This window comes from Crassostrea angulata, chromosome 1, assembly GCF_025612915.1.
Source record: "Crassostrea angulata isolate pt1a10 chromosome 1, ASM2561291v2, whole genome shotgun sequence".
Taxonomy (NCBI): Eukaryota; Metazoa; Mollusca; class Bivalvia; order Ostreida; family Ostreidae; genus Magallana; species Magallana angulata.
In genome coordinates this window covers 52763716-52780229 of record NC_069111.1, presented here as the reverse complement: position 1 = coordinate 52780229, position 16514 = coordinate 52763716, and the positions used below count along the sequence as shown (strand labels likewise).

Genomic DNA, 16514 nt, shown 5'->3' with positions numbered 1-16514 from the left:
TACAACTTTTGTACACTGTTGTCAGATGTGTTTGGGCACAACTATGGTACACTGTTGTCAGATGTGTTTTGGTACACATATTGTACGCTGTTGTCAGGTGTGTTTGAGTACAACTTTTGTACACTGTAGTCAGATGTGTTTGGGTACAACTATGGTACACTGTTGTCAGATTTATTTGGGTACAACTATCGTACACTGTTGTCAGATGTGTTTGAGTACAACTATTGTACACTGTAGTCATATTTATTTGGTTACAACTTTTGTACACTGTTGTCAGATGTGTTTGGGCACAACTATTGTACACTGTTGTCAGATGTGTTTGGGCACAACTATTGTACACTGTTGTCAGATGTGTTTGGGTACACATATTGTGGGTCATTCTCAAAATATGCAGCCTTTTGTGTCAGTGTCAATTTAAAGGGGGAAAAATAATGTTCTGGGGAATATATACAGTACCATTGGATTTTAGAAACTTAAACCTATATTGTTGAACAAATTAATCGACAATTTTACTGCTTAAAGTATAACAAAAATATCATTTGTTATGAGATTTCAGTGAATTTATGTTGTCATTAAATTTTTCCAACGTCTTTACCCTACAATATCTTCAATAATATTGATGTTTTATTCCAAAAATCACCGTTAATTTTCAAAACAACATTCATATTTTAATTTCTGCTATGCTCCTTAACAAGTTCTCTTTTAAAAACAATGAATTTGATGAGATATATGCTTGTACAAAAAATTTTTGTCATTGGTGTTACAAGGCAAATTATATAAAAATATCTTAAAATACATCAAGTAAATAATATTGTACTACAGTTGGAATCCCTCAGATCATAGTGACATCATTCCCTGCTACTAAAAAGATAAATGTATCAGTGATGACATCATTGTGATAGAAAATATGGCAGAAAATGTTAGTATGCTCCGAAAAATACAATGTAAACTGTGTCAGTGGGATAACGTGCTATTTAAGGTTTTCTATTATGAAAGAACAAACAAGTTTTTCACATAAATGATGAATGTTTATCACATTATAACATAGGCTATGTAGCTTTGTGTACTATCTGTTCTCTTTGGTCATACTGCTACATTTACTATGGATACATCAGTGGTATTAACGGTCAGTGGTGTAACCAAAAATTGTTGTTACACCACTGAAAAAACTGTTACACCATATGACATTATTTAATTATTTTACTTTTCCTTCCATTTCATTTATATTTTGAGCATTTTGAACAATTGTTATTTATCAATTTTACAAGTTAGACACTGTCACAATAAAAAAAGCTTGACTATTTAATTGCAATTGTGTTTTCTTAATCTGGAAAATGGGACCTGTTACACCATTGACGTTATTTGAAACACCATTGACATGTTGTATGCTCTAATTATGTTTTACTCATTTAAATACTTGATTAAAAGATAAAAGTAAAAACAAATTTATTCTTATAAAGAAATGAAATTATCCACATTTTATTTTTATTAAAAAATCAAACTTTTTAATGACTTATAGTGTATTATAAGATATGTTATTCCACTGACATTTCACATTCCCTATTATGTTATACTAAAATCTTTCAAATTCTTAAAGGTAACAAATGCTAGCTTAGCTTCAAGAAACATATAAAAACAAAGAGGAAGTGTATACGAGTTGTATGCATAGATTTTGGAGAAAATTGGAGAAATTTCAATATTATTATCCAAAATGTATGATTGATATGAGCTGGTATAGTATTGACGATGTTGTTTGTGAGACTGATGAGCCAAAGAAAGTTCGAACTCGATACAAGGTAGATAAAAGAGTGTGGATGCCAATAGTATGAAATATAACATCAAAGAATGACTGAATTCGTGTAAAAAAAACATCTACATGCCGTTTTTGTGTCAGTTGTGTAACACTGATTATAAGTGGTGTAACAGTGTATCTCTCTTCAGATTATGAAAGAATGAGGTACGAAAACTTTTATTTAAGATCAAATTTATCATGTTTTAAATGCAATCAAAAATAGAGATTAGTTTATTTTACAAAATTTAATGCGCTTATCTCTTATTTATTATCGCTAGGTCATTGGTGTAACTTTAAGTCAGTGGTAAAACATAATAATCAGTGGTGTAACATGTAAATTTTTCTCCAAATAAATTAAACTGGCAATGATACATGTATATTTGAAAACACCACTGCATTTATAGTTATGTCTTTTTTATGCTCCATTAAAAGAAAAATCCAGTTGTGTTCTTTTTAATGCTCAAATTAAAAATTTGTTGGGTAGACGGTGTCTCAAATGTTATGTTGGTCACTATGTAAATGTGTCAAATATTTTCTGTTATCTAATTCTGATAACTTTAAATGAAGTTTGTTGATATAAACTTTATGTCCATCATTTTAAAAGAATTATTTTATTTTATTTAAGAATTTTTTCCTATACTATATGCCTGTTACACCACTGACCAAATTTTTACAGTTCATTACATTTTAGTCTAATTATCAGCTTAATGGTAGATTCCAATGTTTGCAAATTTTTAGATGTTATACTTCATTGTTTGTTAAATGTGTTTTTTGCAATCAAAGTAATTTTTTCAGCAATAATTTCCTCATGTTTTACATTTTTCAAAAGTCTGCATATTTTGATAATGACCCATTGTACACTGTTGTCAGGTGTGTTTGAGTACAACTTTTGTACACTGTAGTCAGATGTGTTTGGGTACAACTATGGTACACTATTGTCAGATGTGTTTGAGTACAACTATGGTACACTGTTGTAGGTTGTGTTTGGATACAACTATGGTACACTGTTGTGAGGTGTGTTTGAGTACCACTATCGTACACTGTTGTCAGATGTGTTTGAGTACAACTATTGTACACTGTAGTCATATTTGTTTGGTTACAACTTTTGTACAATGTTGTCAGATGTGTTTGAGTACAACTATGGTACACTGTTGTCATATTTGTTTGGTTACAACTTTTGTACAATGTTGTCAGATGTGTTTGGGAGCAACTATTGTACACTGTTGTCAGATGTGTTTGGGTACAACTATGGTACAATGTTGTCAGATGTGTTTGGGAGCAACTATTGTACACTGTTGTCAGATGTGTTTGAGTACAACTATGGTACACTGTTGTCATATTTGTTTGGTTACAACTTTTGTACAATGTTGTCAGATGTGTTTGGGAGCAACTATTGTACACTGTTGTCAGATGTGTTTGAGTACAACTATGGTACACTGTTGTCAGATGTGTTTGGGCACACCTATTGTACACTGTTGTCAGATGTGTTTGGGCACACCTATTGTACACTGTTGTCAGAAGTGTTTGAGTACAACTATTGTACACTGTTGTCAGATGTGTTTGGGTACAACTATGGTACACTGTTGTCAGAAGTGTTTGAGTACAACTATGGTACACTGTTGTCAGAAGTGTTTGAGTACAACTATGGTACACTGTTGTCAGATGTGTTTGGGCACACCTATTGTACACTGTTGTCAGATGTGTTTGGGCACAACTATGGTACACTGTTGTCAAATGTGTTGGGGTACAACTATTGTACACTGTTGTCAGATGTGTTTGAGTACAACTATGGTACACTGTTGTCAGATTTGTTTGGGTACAACTATCGTACACTGTTGTCAGATGTGTTTGAGTACAACTATTGTACACTGTAGTCATATTTGTTTGGTTACAACTTTTGTACACTGTTGTCAGATGTGTTTGGGCACAACTATGGTACACTGTTGTCAGATGTGTTTTGGTACACATATTGTACGCTGTTGTCAGGTGTGTTTGAGTACAACATTTGTACACTGTAGTCAGATGTGTTTGGGTACAACTATGGTACACTGTTGTCAGATTTATTTGGGTACAACTATCGTACACTGTTGTCAGATGTGTTTGAGTACAACTATTGTACACTGTAGTCATATTTGTTTGGTTACAACTTTTGTACACTGTTGTCAGATGTGTTTGAGTACAACTATGGTACACTGTTGTGAGGTGAGTTTGAGTATAACTACCGTACACTGTTGTCAGATGTGTTTGGGCACAACTATGGTACAGTGTTATAGGTGGTGTTTGGGTACAACTATTTATTTTATTTTTATCATATTTATTGGCAACATTTATCGTCAATTATCGGTAAACTCTTCTCTGAGCCATTTAAGACCTCTAGCGTATTGTGGTATCCAATTGCTGGGTGGACTGAAACAATGTAGATATTGTGCCTTGTCAAGAGAAATGAGCACAACATAAAGTTACCACAGGGAGACCTGAACTTGAACACGTTTTTCCCGCTGAGTTATATGTTCCACTATCATTGTACAATTTGAATTAAAATGTGATCGGTACATGCCCTTGATAGCTGTTTATTCTGTGTGCGCATTCAACAAGACGTGTAGGATGTGACGGGGTACAAATAGATAAATCATAGTTTCACGAATGGATTGTTATTAAATATTGTAATATTATATAGATAATGCCTGTTTGGGAGGGCAACAGTTGTAATTGACAATCTGAGAAAATCATTGTGAACGGACGTGAAGCGGAGGTTGGCAGTGGTTTTTGAAGGGTGTCAATTACAGGGTTTTAACACAATCTGTGCAAAAAAAAGAAAAATCGTATATATAGTATAATTATACTATATATACGATTTTTTGCACAGATTGCGTAAACTATGACAATTACACATGAAATGATACACTATTGTATTAAACGATATCATACGATTTTAAGCTATACCAATAAAGGCCATTAACTATGCATTTCATATAATATGATTAAGGTGGTCTCAAAACGGTGAGCTGTGCAATCTCTGAATATATACGTTTTAACTATTGACCTTGGCCATAAATTAAAGCTCAATATCATTGAAATACTCTAAACTAGCTATATTTAACAAACGTAATTAAGCTAATTATACCAATCGTTTGTAAACTTTAAAATTATAGTGTTCGGAAATAGACAACGATTTTCCTTTGTCAATCGAATACTAGTACATGTAGTTTATTACTTTTAAACTATAGTTTACACAGTTATAAACAGTTTACAGTTGTTAGAAATCTGTTATGAAACTAGAAGTCCATAAAGTACGTATTATTGTGTAGGATCTAGGGACATATCTGAATTATGAACTAAATTATTGTTAAAACGGCCGAGATTCCCATGCAACCAGTTACATGGTTTACATTTTTATTGTAAACTAATATGTATAACTAAGATACACAATTGAATCAATTCAATAAACTGGCCCATTCAATGTATATTATCTCCTCGTATAAGCAGGTCAAGTTACATAACAATTGATGATTATGTGTTGCAATATTCCGTTTGTGAAACTATGATTTATTTATGTGAACATTATATTAAATACAAAATCAGATTTTATCATTACAATGTATTTTTCTAATGTATTACTACATGTTTATAAGCCACATTTTTGTTGATGTACGACATGCACCTTCAGAATTTTTTTTTATTATATAAGCTTGTTATTAATATTCGATAATTTATAATAGTTTAAAAATGTAACTGAATACATATACATTGTATTTTACCTAGGGAACAAAGAATTTACTTTGTTATATCCGTAATTCGTTATACCCGTATAACGAATTCGTAATTATAATAACTATAGCGAATTCTCTATATATATGTTTTCTTTCACCAGACTATAACTTTCGCTGATTGAGGCTTAAAATAAAAATAACATTACTTTGATACCTTTGATAATCGGATTGTGAGTAGAAAAAAAATTATATAAAAATAAATTCATTCAAACTATTATGCTAAATGGTAGTGCAAACTTTTTTAATTGTAATGAAATTCGTTATAAAATTGTTAAATTTCGTTATTATTTACCTCAGAATCAGTTCGCTATATCCGTAAATTTGTTATATCCGAATTCGTTATAACCGTAAAATTTTTCAAAGAATAGTTAAGAATTTGACCGGGGACTCAAAAAACTTCGCTATATCCGAGGATTCGCTATATTCGTGTTCGTACTAAAAGAGTTTTATTATATATTCAAAGAGAGAGAGAGAGAGAGAGAGAGAGAGAGAGAGAGAGAGAGGTGTAAATGGTTTAAAATACATGTATCTAGTCTGCTGGGTTTTTTTTTAAAATCATATCTCGTTTAATTTTGAGTATTAGCATATAAACCGATCTCTTTACTAACGCTACAGTCTATTGACTCTTACATTGGAATTAATCGGGCTCTGAATGTCAACTGACAGTAAACTATGGAACGCCATAGCTGCCTTATGTGGCTATTTTATATGTAGATGGTGCTTTATTATATTATGCTGTGGTTATTTCATGTGAAGATGGTGCTTTATTATATGAAGATGGTGCTTTATTATATGAAGATGGTGCTTTATTATATGAAGATGGTGCTTTATTATATTATGCTGTGGTTATTTCATGTGAAGATGGTGCTTTATTATATGTATAGATGGTGCTTTATTATATTATGCTGTGGTTATTTCATGTGAAGATGGTGCTTTATTATATGAAGATAGTGCTTTATTATATGAAGATGGTGCTTTAAGTATTTATGTTTCGAGATGAACTGTACGACTTAATCTCAACTGAATTGACAAATATGATTAATTGAATAATACAATATTTTGTCAGTATTTCTTGACATTTTACTTTTGCCTTTACCACTTATAAAAGGGCCTTCTTTGAGCTATATTATACATGTAGTATAGTAGACCTTTCCCTGTGACTTTCCCTTACTTTATCTTCAAGTCAAATCCTATCACCTAGGGCATCAATCTGTTTAAAATCAGATCCTCAATCCGTTCCTTTATTTGTTTTCTTTTTTTACAATGTTTTGTTTTAAAACACTCAGGATGTGAGCTCTTACTCCAACTCACCACTGAGGTTAAAGAGGAACGGTCATCAATGACGAAGACCGACTGGACGATGACAATAACAAAATCAAAGTACTGAAGAACTGACGAGAGTTGATTTTGTCAATGTTTATTTATTTTAAATTCAATGATACGTTATTTTGCATGACAAGTACATGTAGTTTCTAATTTGTATTTGAATTACGCACATTTTTATAATATGAATTTTTGGACTTTTTCGACAAGACTGTCGAGAAACCCCCCATATGAATCATCTTAAATAATATTTAAAGATAAAATTCATAAGCAATACACGTCCCCTACCGGTTTGTATTATTCTATGAAAGCTTCCAAGCACACAACTATTTCAGAGCTATTGTAAACGAGATGTCATGCTTTGATCAGAGATAAAAGAACAGAGGAAATTAAAACTATATAGTTGTTATAGAAATTAAATAGGAAATAGGTAAAATAATACTCTTTATTTCATCTCCTGTAATTTCGCCAAGTCTATTCTGTATTCGCTGGTAAAAATTTGTGAAAACAATGCACTGTTATACACAATATCATTTCTTACCGTCTTCTGTACCCCGAATCAAACCAAACAGTTAAACAGCCCAACCCGACAACGAACCCGATTGTATTAATAATACAAAAAAAACCCTGCCGATTAAATTTACAACACAATGCTTGACACTATTTTATAGAATTCATTTGTTTGTTAGAAATGATAAAAGGAATGGTAGAGGAAAAGGAATGGTACAAGTAACGCACAGAATACTGACCCCGTTTATTCAGTTACACACCGAACCCGATAACGAACCCGAACATTAAAAAATTGGAATATAAAAAATTAATTTTCTCGAAAATATGTCAATCAGACGCTACAAAAGTGTAAACTTGATCTGTAGTTTGACATTTTGAAGCTGTTCAGCAAGTTTCATATTATTCCTCAAATGCATAAAGAAAAAAAGTGTGGAAAACTGAAGTGGGACAGACAGACGGACTGACGGACGGACAGACAGACAGACTGACGGACGCAGAGGAAAGCTCTATATAGTCCCCTCCGGTGAAACCGGTAGGGGACTAATAAGTTTCCTTGAAAAACAATGCTTTAGCATACATTACATCGAATTTATCAATTATGTTCAAGAACTAAGTCTTGTCAGCAGCGATGATTTGTGATGAGGTCCAAACACTGTTTCACTTTCGGTTTGTCTGAGTAACTGCATAGGAGAGTTGATTAAAATCAACTCCCAATTAAGAGCGGATCAAAGATCTTATTTTAATCAGATTGCTAGGGCATAACCTTCGCTTAAACACAAATAATTATTAAATTCAATTTTCTGCTTTTCAGGATAACGTTACTAGGCTTTAATTCGTGTAATATTCCGTCATTATATAATTGTCACTTAATAGATGTAAGTTCGGTTGGGGTAAAGTCGTACACAGCTAGATCGTTTCGATAGCTTGTATACTAATTGTGCTAGAAAAAAGAGGAACTAGCAATAGTGTATCAAATGGATTTTGATCGCATCATTTTTTGTTTTACTTTCAATATTTCGAGATAATACATAAATGGTTAACCCAGTATTCAAAAATAAGAGGAGTTCCGAATGACCACCTTCACATTAAAAAGCACCATCATATAAAAAAGCACCATCATATAATAAAGCACCATCTTCACATAAAAAAGCACCTTCACATAAAAAAGCATCATCACATAAAAAAGCACCATCTTCATATAATAAAGCACCATCTTCATATAATAAAGCTCCACCTTCATATAATAAAGCACCATCTTCATATAAAAAAGCACCACCTTCATATAATAAAGCACCATTTTCATATAATAAAGCACCATCTTCACATGAAATAACCACAGCATAATATATTAAAGCACCATCTTCACATGAAATAGGCACATAAGGCAGCTATGGCGTTCCATAGTAAACAGTATTCTAGATATATGTTTGTTTCTCGATGCAGGGTTCCTTTATGACAAAGCAGTTGTTAAAGACACCTTAATAATATCAGCACCTAGGTTTCAAAAATCATATTGCGATAGGTACCTGTTTCTATTTTTAGTAACATGTACTTTCCGTTCAAACACGGGTGTAGACAAAATACTTCAGAAAAAAAAATTGACGGCAATGGCATGATCGAGAAAAAACATTACCTGGCTAACAAAAAAAAACCCTGCCGAATAGGGACATACTTTAGCTAATTAGTTTGGTAAAAAGCGTGGTGTATATAAAGAGAAAGCAAATAGAATCATCTCAGAATCTGTTTCTTCAGGGTGGCGGTCGTTCAGTTCTACCTCTGACCATCTTCCACTTTTGATGTTCATTGATTTACATGTAAAATACAATTATTCATGTAAAAAAAGGCACCTCATTACCAACTTGGCATAAGGCAGATGTAAACCAACTGCAATTGTTAAGTATTATACGACAACGTACAGTTATATTGACAGTCTCAACATAAACTTGCTCAGTGATCCCCCCCCCCCCTTCCAAATGACACAAAATGTTCAGCTGGGTAAAGAAAAAAAACTCTTCTATCACTTATGTTATTCGTCAGAAGAATAGAACACACTAGAAACTTTTTGTATTTCTAGAATTTTCTTCTTTAGAAGTGAACGCAAAAATATTTTACGCAGGAACCATTTTTACCCCATCCTTTGCATAAACTAGTTCCCATAAGCATCGCCAGAAACCAGTTAAAAAGGAGACAAACAAGAAAACATGGCACTTCGCCTATACGGACTAAAGTCTTTAACGCGTAACTTTCAGTTAATTGGGTAAGATGGAGGTTCTTTTAGTTGTATGGTATATACTTAAGAAACATAAATGGCACTGTTTTTGTTAAATACTCGATCAATTATTGGTTATTTTACCGTTCAAGGTGATTGCATAGTTAAAAGTCATTGGAAAAAAATGAATTGAAAACAGAGATAAATATATTACAATATCTCCAATTGCAAATTTATTATTTTTTCATATGTCTTGAAAAATTAAAGACGACACGGATAATTGAATAAGTACCATGTAACACTTAGGATTTCATATTCCGGATTTCCTCTGCTACATGTAAACTGTTGTGTATCTCTTTTGGTTTTTTTTCGTCAGATGTCGTATGATGTCGAACGATCTCGGTGGTGGAGCTGGTAAAGGAGGCGGGACAGGTGGCTCAATCAGGTCTCAATTTTGTTATAATGATCAGTGTGTAACGATGTGAGCTGGTAATGAGAAATACTGGGTATCAGTATTGTACACTACTTCACATTATGGATTTACATTTCCAACAAGTCACCCTTAGAAAATAAAATCCAACCCAAGAATTGTTTTCTGTCTCTGCTCAGCATCAAAAGAGACATTAGTATGAAATTATTAGTCTCAACAGTCTTGCTGAGATTAGGACTGAGTCCAGGCTTGGGGTAATGCTAAATGTAATGGTAATGCATTGCAATGCATTACATGTTTTCAAAGTAATGCTAGTAATGTGTAATGCCTCAAAATTAGCATTACAAGTAATGCTAATGTAATGCATTACTTTCCAAAATCTAGTGTAATGCTGGCATTACATGGCATTACTTTGCATTACTATGCATAGTTATGCATGTTCACTTTAAAAAATGTGATGAATAAATGAATAGTTGAAATTGAATCTGATTAAATTTATTTATAAGAAAGAAATAATTCTAATTGAGAAAAAAATGTTTTAATTGTACATGTTTTATTAAAAAAGGTTTTTAAAATTCATTTTTGAATTGTTTATATTACTCGATAAAGATAACAGCACAATTTAATAACATTTTTAAGAGTGTTGTTATTAAGAGTTTTTAATCATTTAAACAATTTACTCCAATTAGTTTGCACTTCAGTAAGAAATGTGTCAACAACACACTATGCCCCCCGGATAATCTAAGTATCAAAACAATCTATTGTTATAAGAAGTGCTAAACACCCCAATCCCCTTCCCTTCGCTATGTCACAATAGAATAGGAGACAGACATGCACCTTTAAAAGCAAAATGAATACACTGTCCATCCATGATGAAAATCAATATCACTTCCCATATTATAACCTATTTGAAAATAATCTTACTTATTTTCTCTCTCTTTCTCCCTGTCTTTGTCTCTCTCTCTGTGTGTCTCTGTCTCTCTCTCTATCTCTCTCTCTCTTGTATATTAATTACACTGTACATTAGTTTGGAATGATAGAAAATACAAGATTTATGTATTTAATTTATTATTGCACTTAATATATCCTAAGATAAAGATCGTCAAACAGTATTTTCCAGTCCAAGCATTGACTGCTCCTGCAAAACATTTAATTTAGTATAGACCGGAAGGTGGATGCATTTAAAAGATGAACCCTTTGAAACTTCGATCATTAAGTGCAACAGCAATCTTTTGTCTTAAAGTGTCCTCCGTAAAAAGAAATACGAATAAAATATATTAAGAAATTAGCTGTGAAAAATCATCTGTTTATAAATTAATTAAATTAAGTGTCCAAAATTATAAAGATTTGTGTAATCTGGGGATATATCTATATTTAGCTTTTAAAAACCGCAACATTATTTCATAAATTGTTTTTTGTTACGCATGTTATCCTGTGTCTCTATTTCATATCTGATATTGTATCATACCAAATGTCTATAAATACCATTTTACTTATGTAATATGTTGTTCATATTGCCACAATATGATTATATATTGAGCAAATAAAGAATGACTCTTGTTTATTCATTGAATTTGAACCTGATACTGAGCATGAAGCTGTAGATATGTTAGAGAATGTTGTATATTTATAACATTTGCAAAAACTCTTTATTAGCTTTACTTTAAAAAAAAGTAATGGTAATGGTAATGCATTACTTTACTCATGTAATGGTAATGTAATGCATTACTTCAAGAAAATCAAGTAATGGTAATGGTAATTTAATGCCCAAATTCATGAAGTAATGGAAATGTAATGCATTACTTTACAATGTAATTCGCCCCAAGCCTGGGACTGACCATGTACTTGCACCAAGTTAAACTCATGCAGGTAGACCCAGGTCAATGACCTGTATGTGTGGTTGCCCATTTATTCTCTCTTATCCAACAGGACATCGCTCACATGTTTTACAATATATATTATTGTTTTTACAGTGATTGGCGAACATATTCTTTAAATATATAGCAGGTCAGTGCCATATAGGTTTTTAACAGTACTTCCCATTGTGTTTGTTTTTGTTTTGAGACTGAATTTGACCTCTGCATTAAGAATTAAATTTTACTTATTTCTAAATACAGTGTGAAAACAACTTTACTCTTAATATAAATGAATCAGATGTAACAAACCAAACTCAAGTAAAAGAAAACCAACATTAACCACCCTTTTTAAATTTATTATAACTTACAAAATAAGAACAAACAAGTCTATAGCATTTAAGTACTTAAAACCCCCAACCCTGAAACCTAACTTTAACAATGACCTCAAATAGACAGACAAGACGGGGACTCGGGAGAAAAGAGCTAGCAAAACCAGCTGTCTCCCTCGTCAAATAAGGAGTTACATGACTTTACATAGAAAAGAGAACAAAAGACAAATTTCATTGATGTTATTAGCTATTGAATAAAGTGGACGTTACCAAACTAATAGAATAAATTACCTCCGGGTTCGGAGTACTGTTAAGGTCTTTCAATTGTCACATGACGTCATTGGGAGCATTCAGTAATATTTTATCGTTATTGGTTATAACATTAGTGTTGACACTAATGTTTAACAATTTATAGAGAGTATTTTGAGTTGAAATCGCTGAATTCAGTGAAAAAATGATAAAACTGTACATAGGAAAAGTTGTTTAACCTGGAAAGGTAAACATTTTTTTTGCAGATTTCATTAGGAGATGTAATGAGATACAAATGTACCAATTTTCAGTGAGTTTGAACCATTAGTTCAAAAGTTTTAGACGTTCTGTGTTGCTTACCTGTACTTATTAGCGGTTGAAAAATTGTATCAAAATGCACTCTAAATGTGATAGCTTTCATACTGGCAAGTTTAAATGGCCTTAAAATGTTAAAATACATAAAATAAAGGATTGCGATTAGTTTTTTAAAAAAAAATGCCTTCTATAGAAATCAGTAAAAAAAAATGTGATGTTTGATTGGAGAGCAGTCGTCGCTTTAGTTGCCCTAATAGTGTACCTGTGTTAGCTCCTACAGCATGAACAAAATATTTGCAACATACCAATATTTAAGTTTAATTTGAATGTTTACATATTAATCTTCAAATTTAAACAAATATTACATGGATTTAACTATAAAAATATCAAGGGTGGAGAAACCTTAATAAACAAATATAAACGAAATCCCGATCTACCACAAATACATATGGCACAATTCTCAAGAAACAATCCCCAAATACAAATGGTTACCCATAACAGATCAATACCCAATAGTCCATTACAGTGAATGAAAAAAACCCAGCTCATTTTCATGTTCTGAATGACACTAGAATTTATCTTTTTACAGAGAGGCAGGAGGCACCTTCGGTAAAATTGAGGCTGCTCGTGAGGAGGAATTCATCAGAAGGCTGGTATGCTTGTTTAAATATTAAATTGTTTTTAATAATGCATGTGTTGTTCATGAAAGTTATACCCCATGGCCATTATTTGCTGAGCAAATTTATTTTAAAACCTTGATAAACGTGTCAAAATATTCTAAATCCTTTTTCAAATTAAGTATTCTTAATTATTTAATAACTTTCAGTCAACATTGACTTATAAATGTGACAAATAATAATTTTATTGAATTCTTTCACAGCTTGAAGAGTGAAGAATAAAACTTAAAGCCATTCATTTATCATGTTAATGAACCAATTTTATATTAGTACATGTACAACATATGTTGAGATACTATATTGGTTCAAGGAAAACATTTTAATCACAACAATATTTTGTCACAAAGGCAAACAAAATTTTAACCAATTATGAGATAAATAAGATTGTGCTATAGCTTTGATAAATGCCATATATTATATAAAACCAGTGGTTTTTGGCGCCTTATTTAGAGCTGAAATGCCATATTATGTTATTTGTTCCTGATTTTGTGTAAAAAATATCAATTGTAAAGTACAGTGTACTAAAATTTCTTAGGGAAAATAAGAATAAAATGCTATGACTGAAGATAAAACAATTTTACTTACATTAGAAAATGAAGCATTTTTTTTAAAAACTTTAAACATTCTGAATTTCATAGAATGAGTTTCTTTTTTCAGTGTTCTTGTTTTGTTGCTATTATACCAAATTCAGTGCCTCTGTATACTATATTAAAGTGGTAAAAATATTTATTGGATAGATATTATTACAAAAAAAGGTCAATTGATAATTAATTGAATACTAAATTCAAAACAATATCCTCAAATGTGTTTGGTTGTAAATTAGCAAAAGCAGCAACTTCAAGAGCTAAGGCGACATCTAAACGTGGAAGTCAGTATCCTCGAAAAGGAAATCAAATCCCATCAGGTCAGAGGTCATCGTGCCATGTAACCATGGTGATATGTTTTTTAGTCTTAGCACAGTGTTGTAATGTGCCTATCTGCATGTAGCATCTTCATTAATCTTTTGCTGTAATTCTTGTTTTACATTTTTATTTATTTTTCGTGGATAAACTATGTTTATTTACCACATATAATGAGAACGATTGGTGCAACTTGAGCTTGCTCTGGATAGGCACAGACAACAAAATAGTTCCTAATGCAGAATATAGAGTCCACCATTGAGGGCTTGGTGGATTGTGTAACCCTGCCTTCCTGCTTATAAATACTGCAGGCATATCAAAGTAATATCAAACTCAATTATACCCTAAGAACAAAGGAAGGCAACTTCAAGACATATCTTGAACTATTTTAACACAGAATTTCACTGAAATAATCAGGTACCGGGTACTCGTAAAGTGGAACAGTCACTTGGTAGTGGCTACTTTCACATTTGGTTTCACAGTCTTAGCTCTGTCCAGGAGGTTGTGTACATTACAACTGTCCCTCTGCTGCTTGTGCTGGTATCTGACTTGATTTAGACCTGATCTTGGTTCTAAGCTGACTGTATGTTCAGGGGTTAGATTGTCTCAAATTTATAGCTGTAGCAGTTTTGATGGCTTTCCTTTGCTTTCTTCTCTCAGAATGCTCAGCAGCTGAAAGCTCTAAAAGATCACTTGGATGAGGAAGTGGGCCATCATGAAAAGATAATTAAGGAACACCAGGTTAGTTTTTTTTCAACGGGTCTGACATCAAATTGGTTTATTGCTTCAGAAAAGTTTGTTTTTGGGTAAGACAACAAACATAGGTGGTTATAATTAAACAACTTTGGAAACGCAGCTTTATTTGGATTGTGAATGCAGTTGAACTACATATTTTTGTACTTAAAGAAACCATTGTCAATTCAAACCATTGTCCTTGTTTAAAGTAGGCAGATACGACAAATTTGCTGGTTTAAATTTGTGTGTAGCTTTGAGTTTGCTTTGAAGATGATTCCTATAGGTTATAAAGCACAGAACTGCAGTTTAAAAATGAATACTTAGTTTAACAAGTCTATGTCTCTAATTTCTGTGTAAATGTCTGTAACTAAAACACGCCCTAACCCTGCATCATCAGCTCTCCGACTCCCCAGAGTAGGATTACCGGTACTTTGTTCATGGTTGTTCTGACTGAGTTTATGTATCTTTATGTTGAGTGGAGCTTCTTCAGAATGATAGTGAAATCTGAACCTGTCTGAGTGTGTGTGATCAAATTGAATTTAACTAAATCTTGATTTGTCTGCCTTTTTTGGGTGCTTAGATGCATGAGACTGACATAGTTTTAGAAGAAGTAACCCTAGCTTCACACACTATTATCAGTGCATTCCAACAGCATGATTAGCAACATCTAACAAGCTTTATGTGTACTGTGGTTATGGTTGAGATATTCATATACCTGTAGTTCAGATCATAAAGGATAAGGGATGGGGCACTCATTATACATTTTTCTTCAAATTGTATCGAAACTAATAATATTGGAGCCTTTTAGCCATAACAGTTATGTTTATCAAAGAGGTTAAATGTCAAAGGCAAGTGACAAAAGAAGACAATTAATTGTTCCTCTATTATAGTTTCCTTAGTCAAAAGTTTTTAAATGACAATATAATATATGAGTTAACTTAACCTGATTTTTAAATAAAAACATTTGAAAACTATATTTAAATTGTACATCAAATATCATCTCTTCAAATCTATCAAAATATTTGACAATATGAATCAACTATGATTACTGTAGAAGCCTATGAAAAATGACGAAGTACTTTTCTTTTGTCTTTTTTTTTTTTATTCAAGCTTATTTTTAATTTTGATACTGATTTATCAATGTGTACTGGTAAATATACATTTTGTTTTATTGTTATGAAAATAAATTTTCTCTTCTATTTGAAATTGACGTTTGTGATTGTGATTTAATAGGCAGCTATCCAGAGACACAAGAAGAAAATTTCTGAGCTTGAAGGAAAGACAGACTCAGATTGAAGAGCCCAGGAGATGTAGATTGTAGATTGATATTGGAGATAGAAGACAATAAGACACTGAGTGCTATAAGTGATGTGTAAATGTTGATGGAATATCAATGTTATCATTAAAATTGTGATTATTA

General features: G+C 32.1%; 1 protein-coding gene across 2 annotated transcripts; it reads left to right on the top strand.

The window, feature by feature from the left end:
- Positions 1-9493: 9493 nt before the first annotated feature.
- On the top strand, positions 9494-16514 carry LOC128158575 (ATPase inhibitor mai-2, mitochondrial-like). Of its 2 annotated transcripts, none has more exons than XM_052821476.1 (5): positions 9494-9652; positions 9981-10049; positions 13373-13436; positions 14284-14364; positions 16328-16514. In XM_052821476.1, exons 1-5 carry the CDS (start codon positions 9597-9599, stop codon positions 16388-16390), a joined length of 333 nt encoding a protein of 110 aa, XP_052677436.1. In that variant the 5' UTR covers positions 9494-9596; the 3' UTR covers positions 16391-16514. The 2 variants fall into 2 exon arrangements, with proteins under 2 accessions (XP_052677436.1, XP_052677426.1); XM_052821466.1 differs by lacking the exon at positions 14284-14364 and adding an exon at positions 15020-15100 and having other exon boundaries at positions 9496-9652.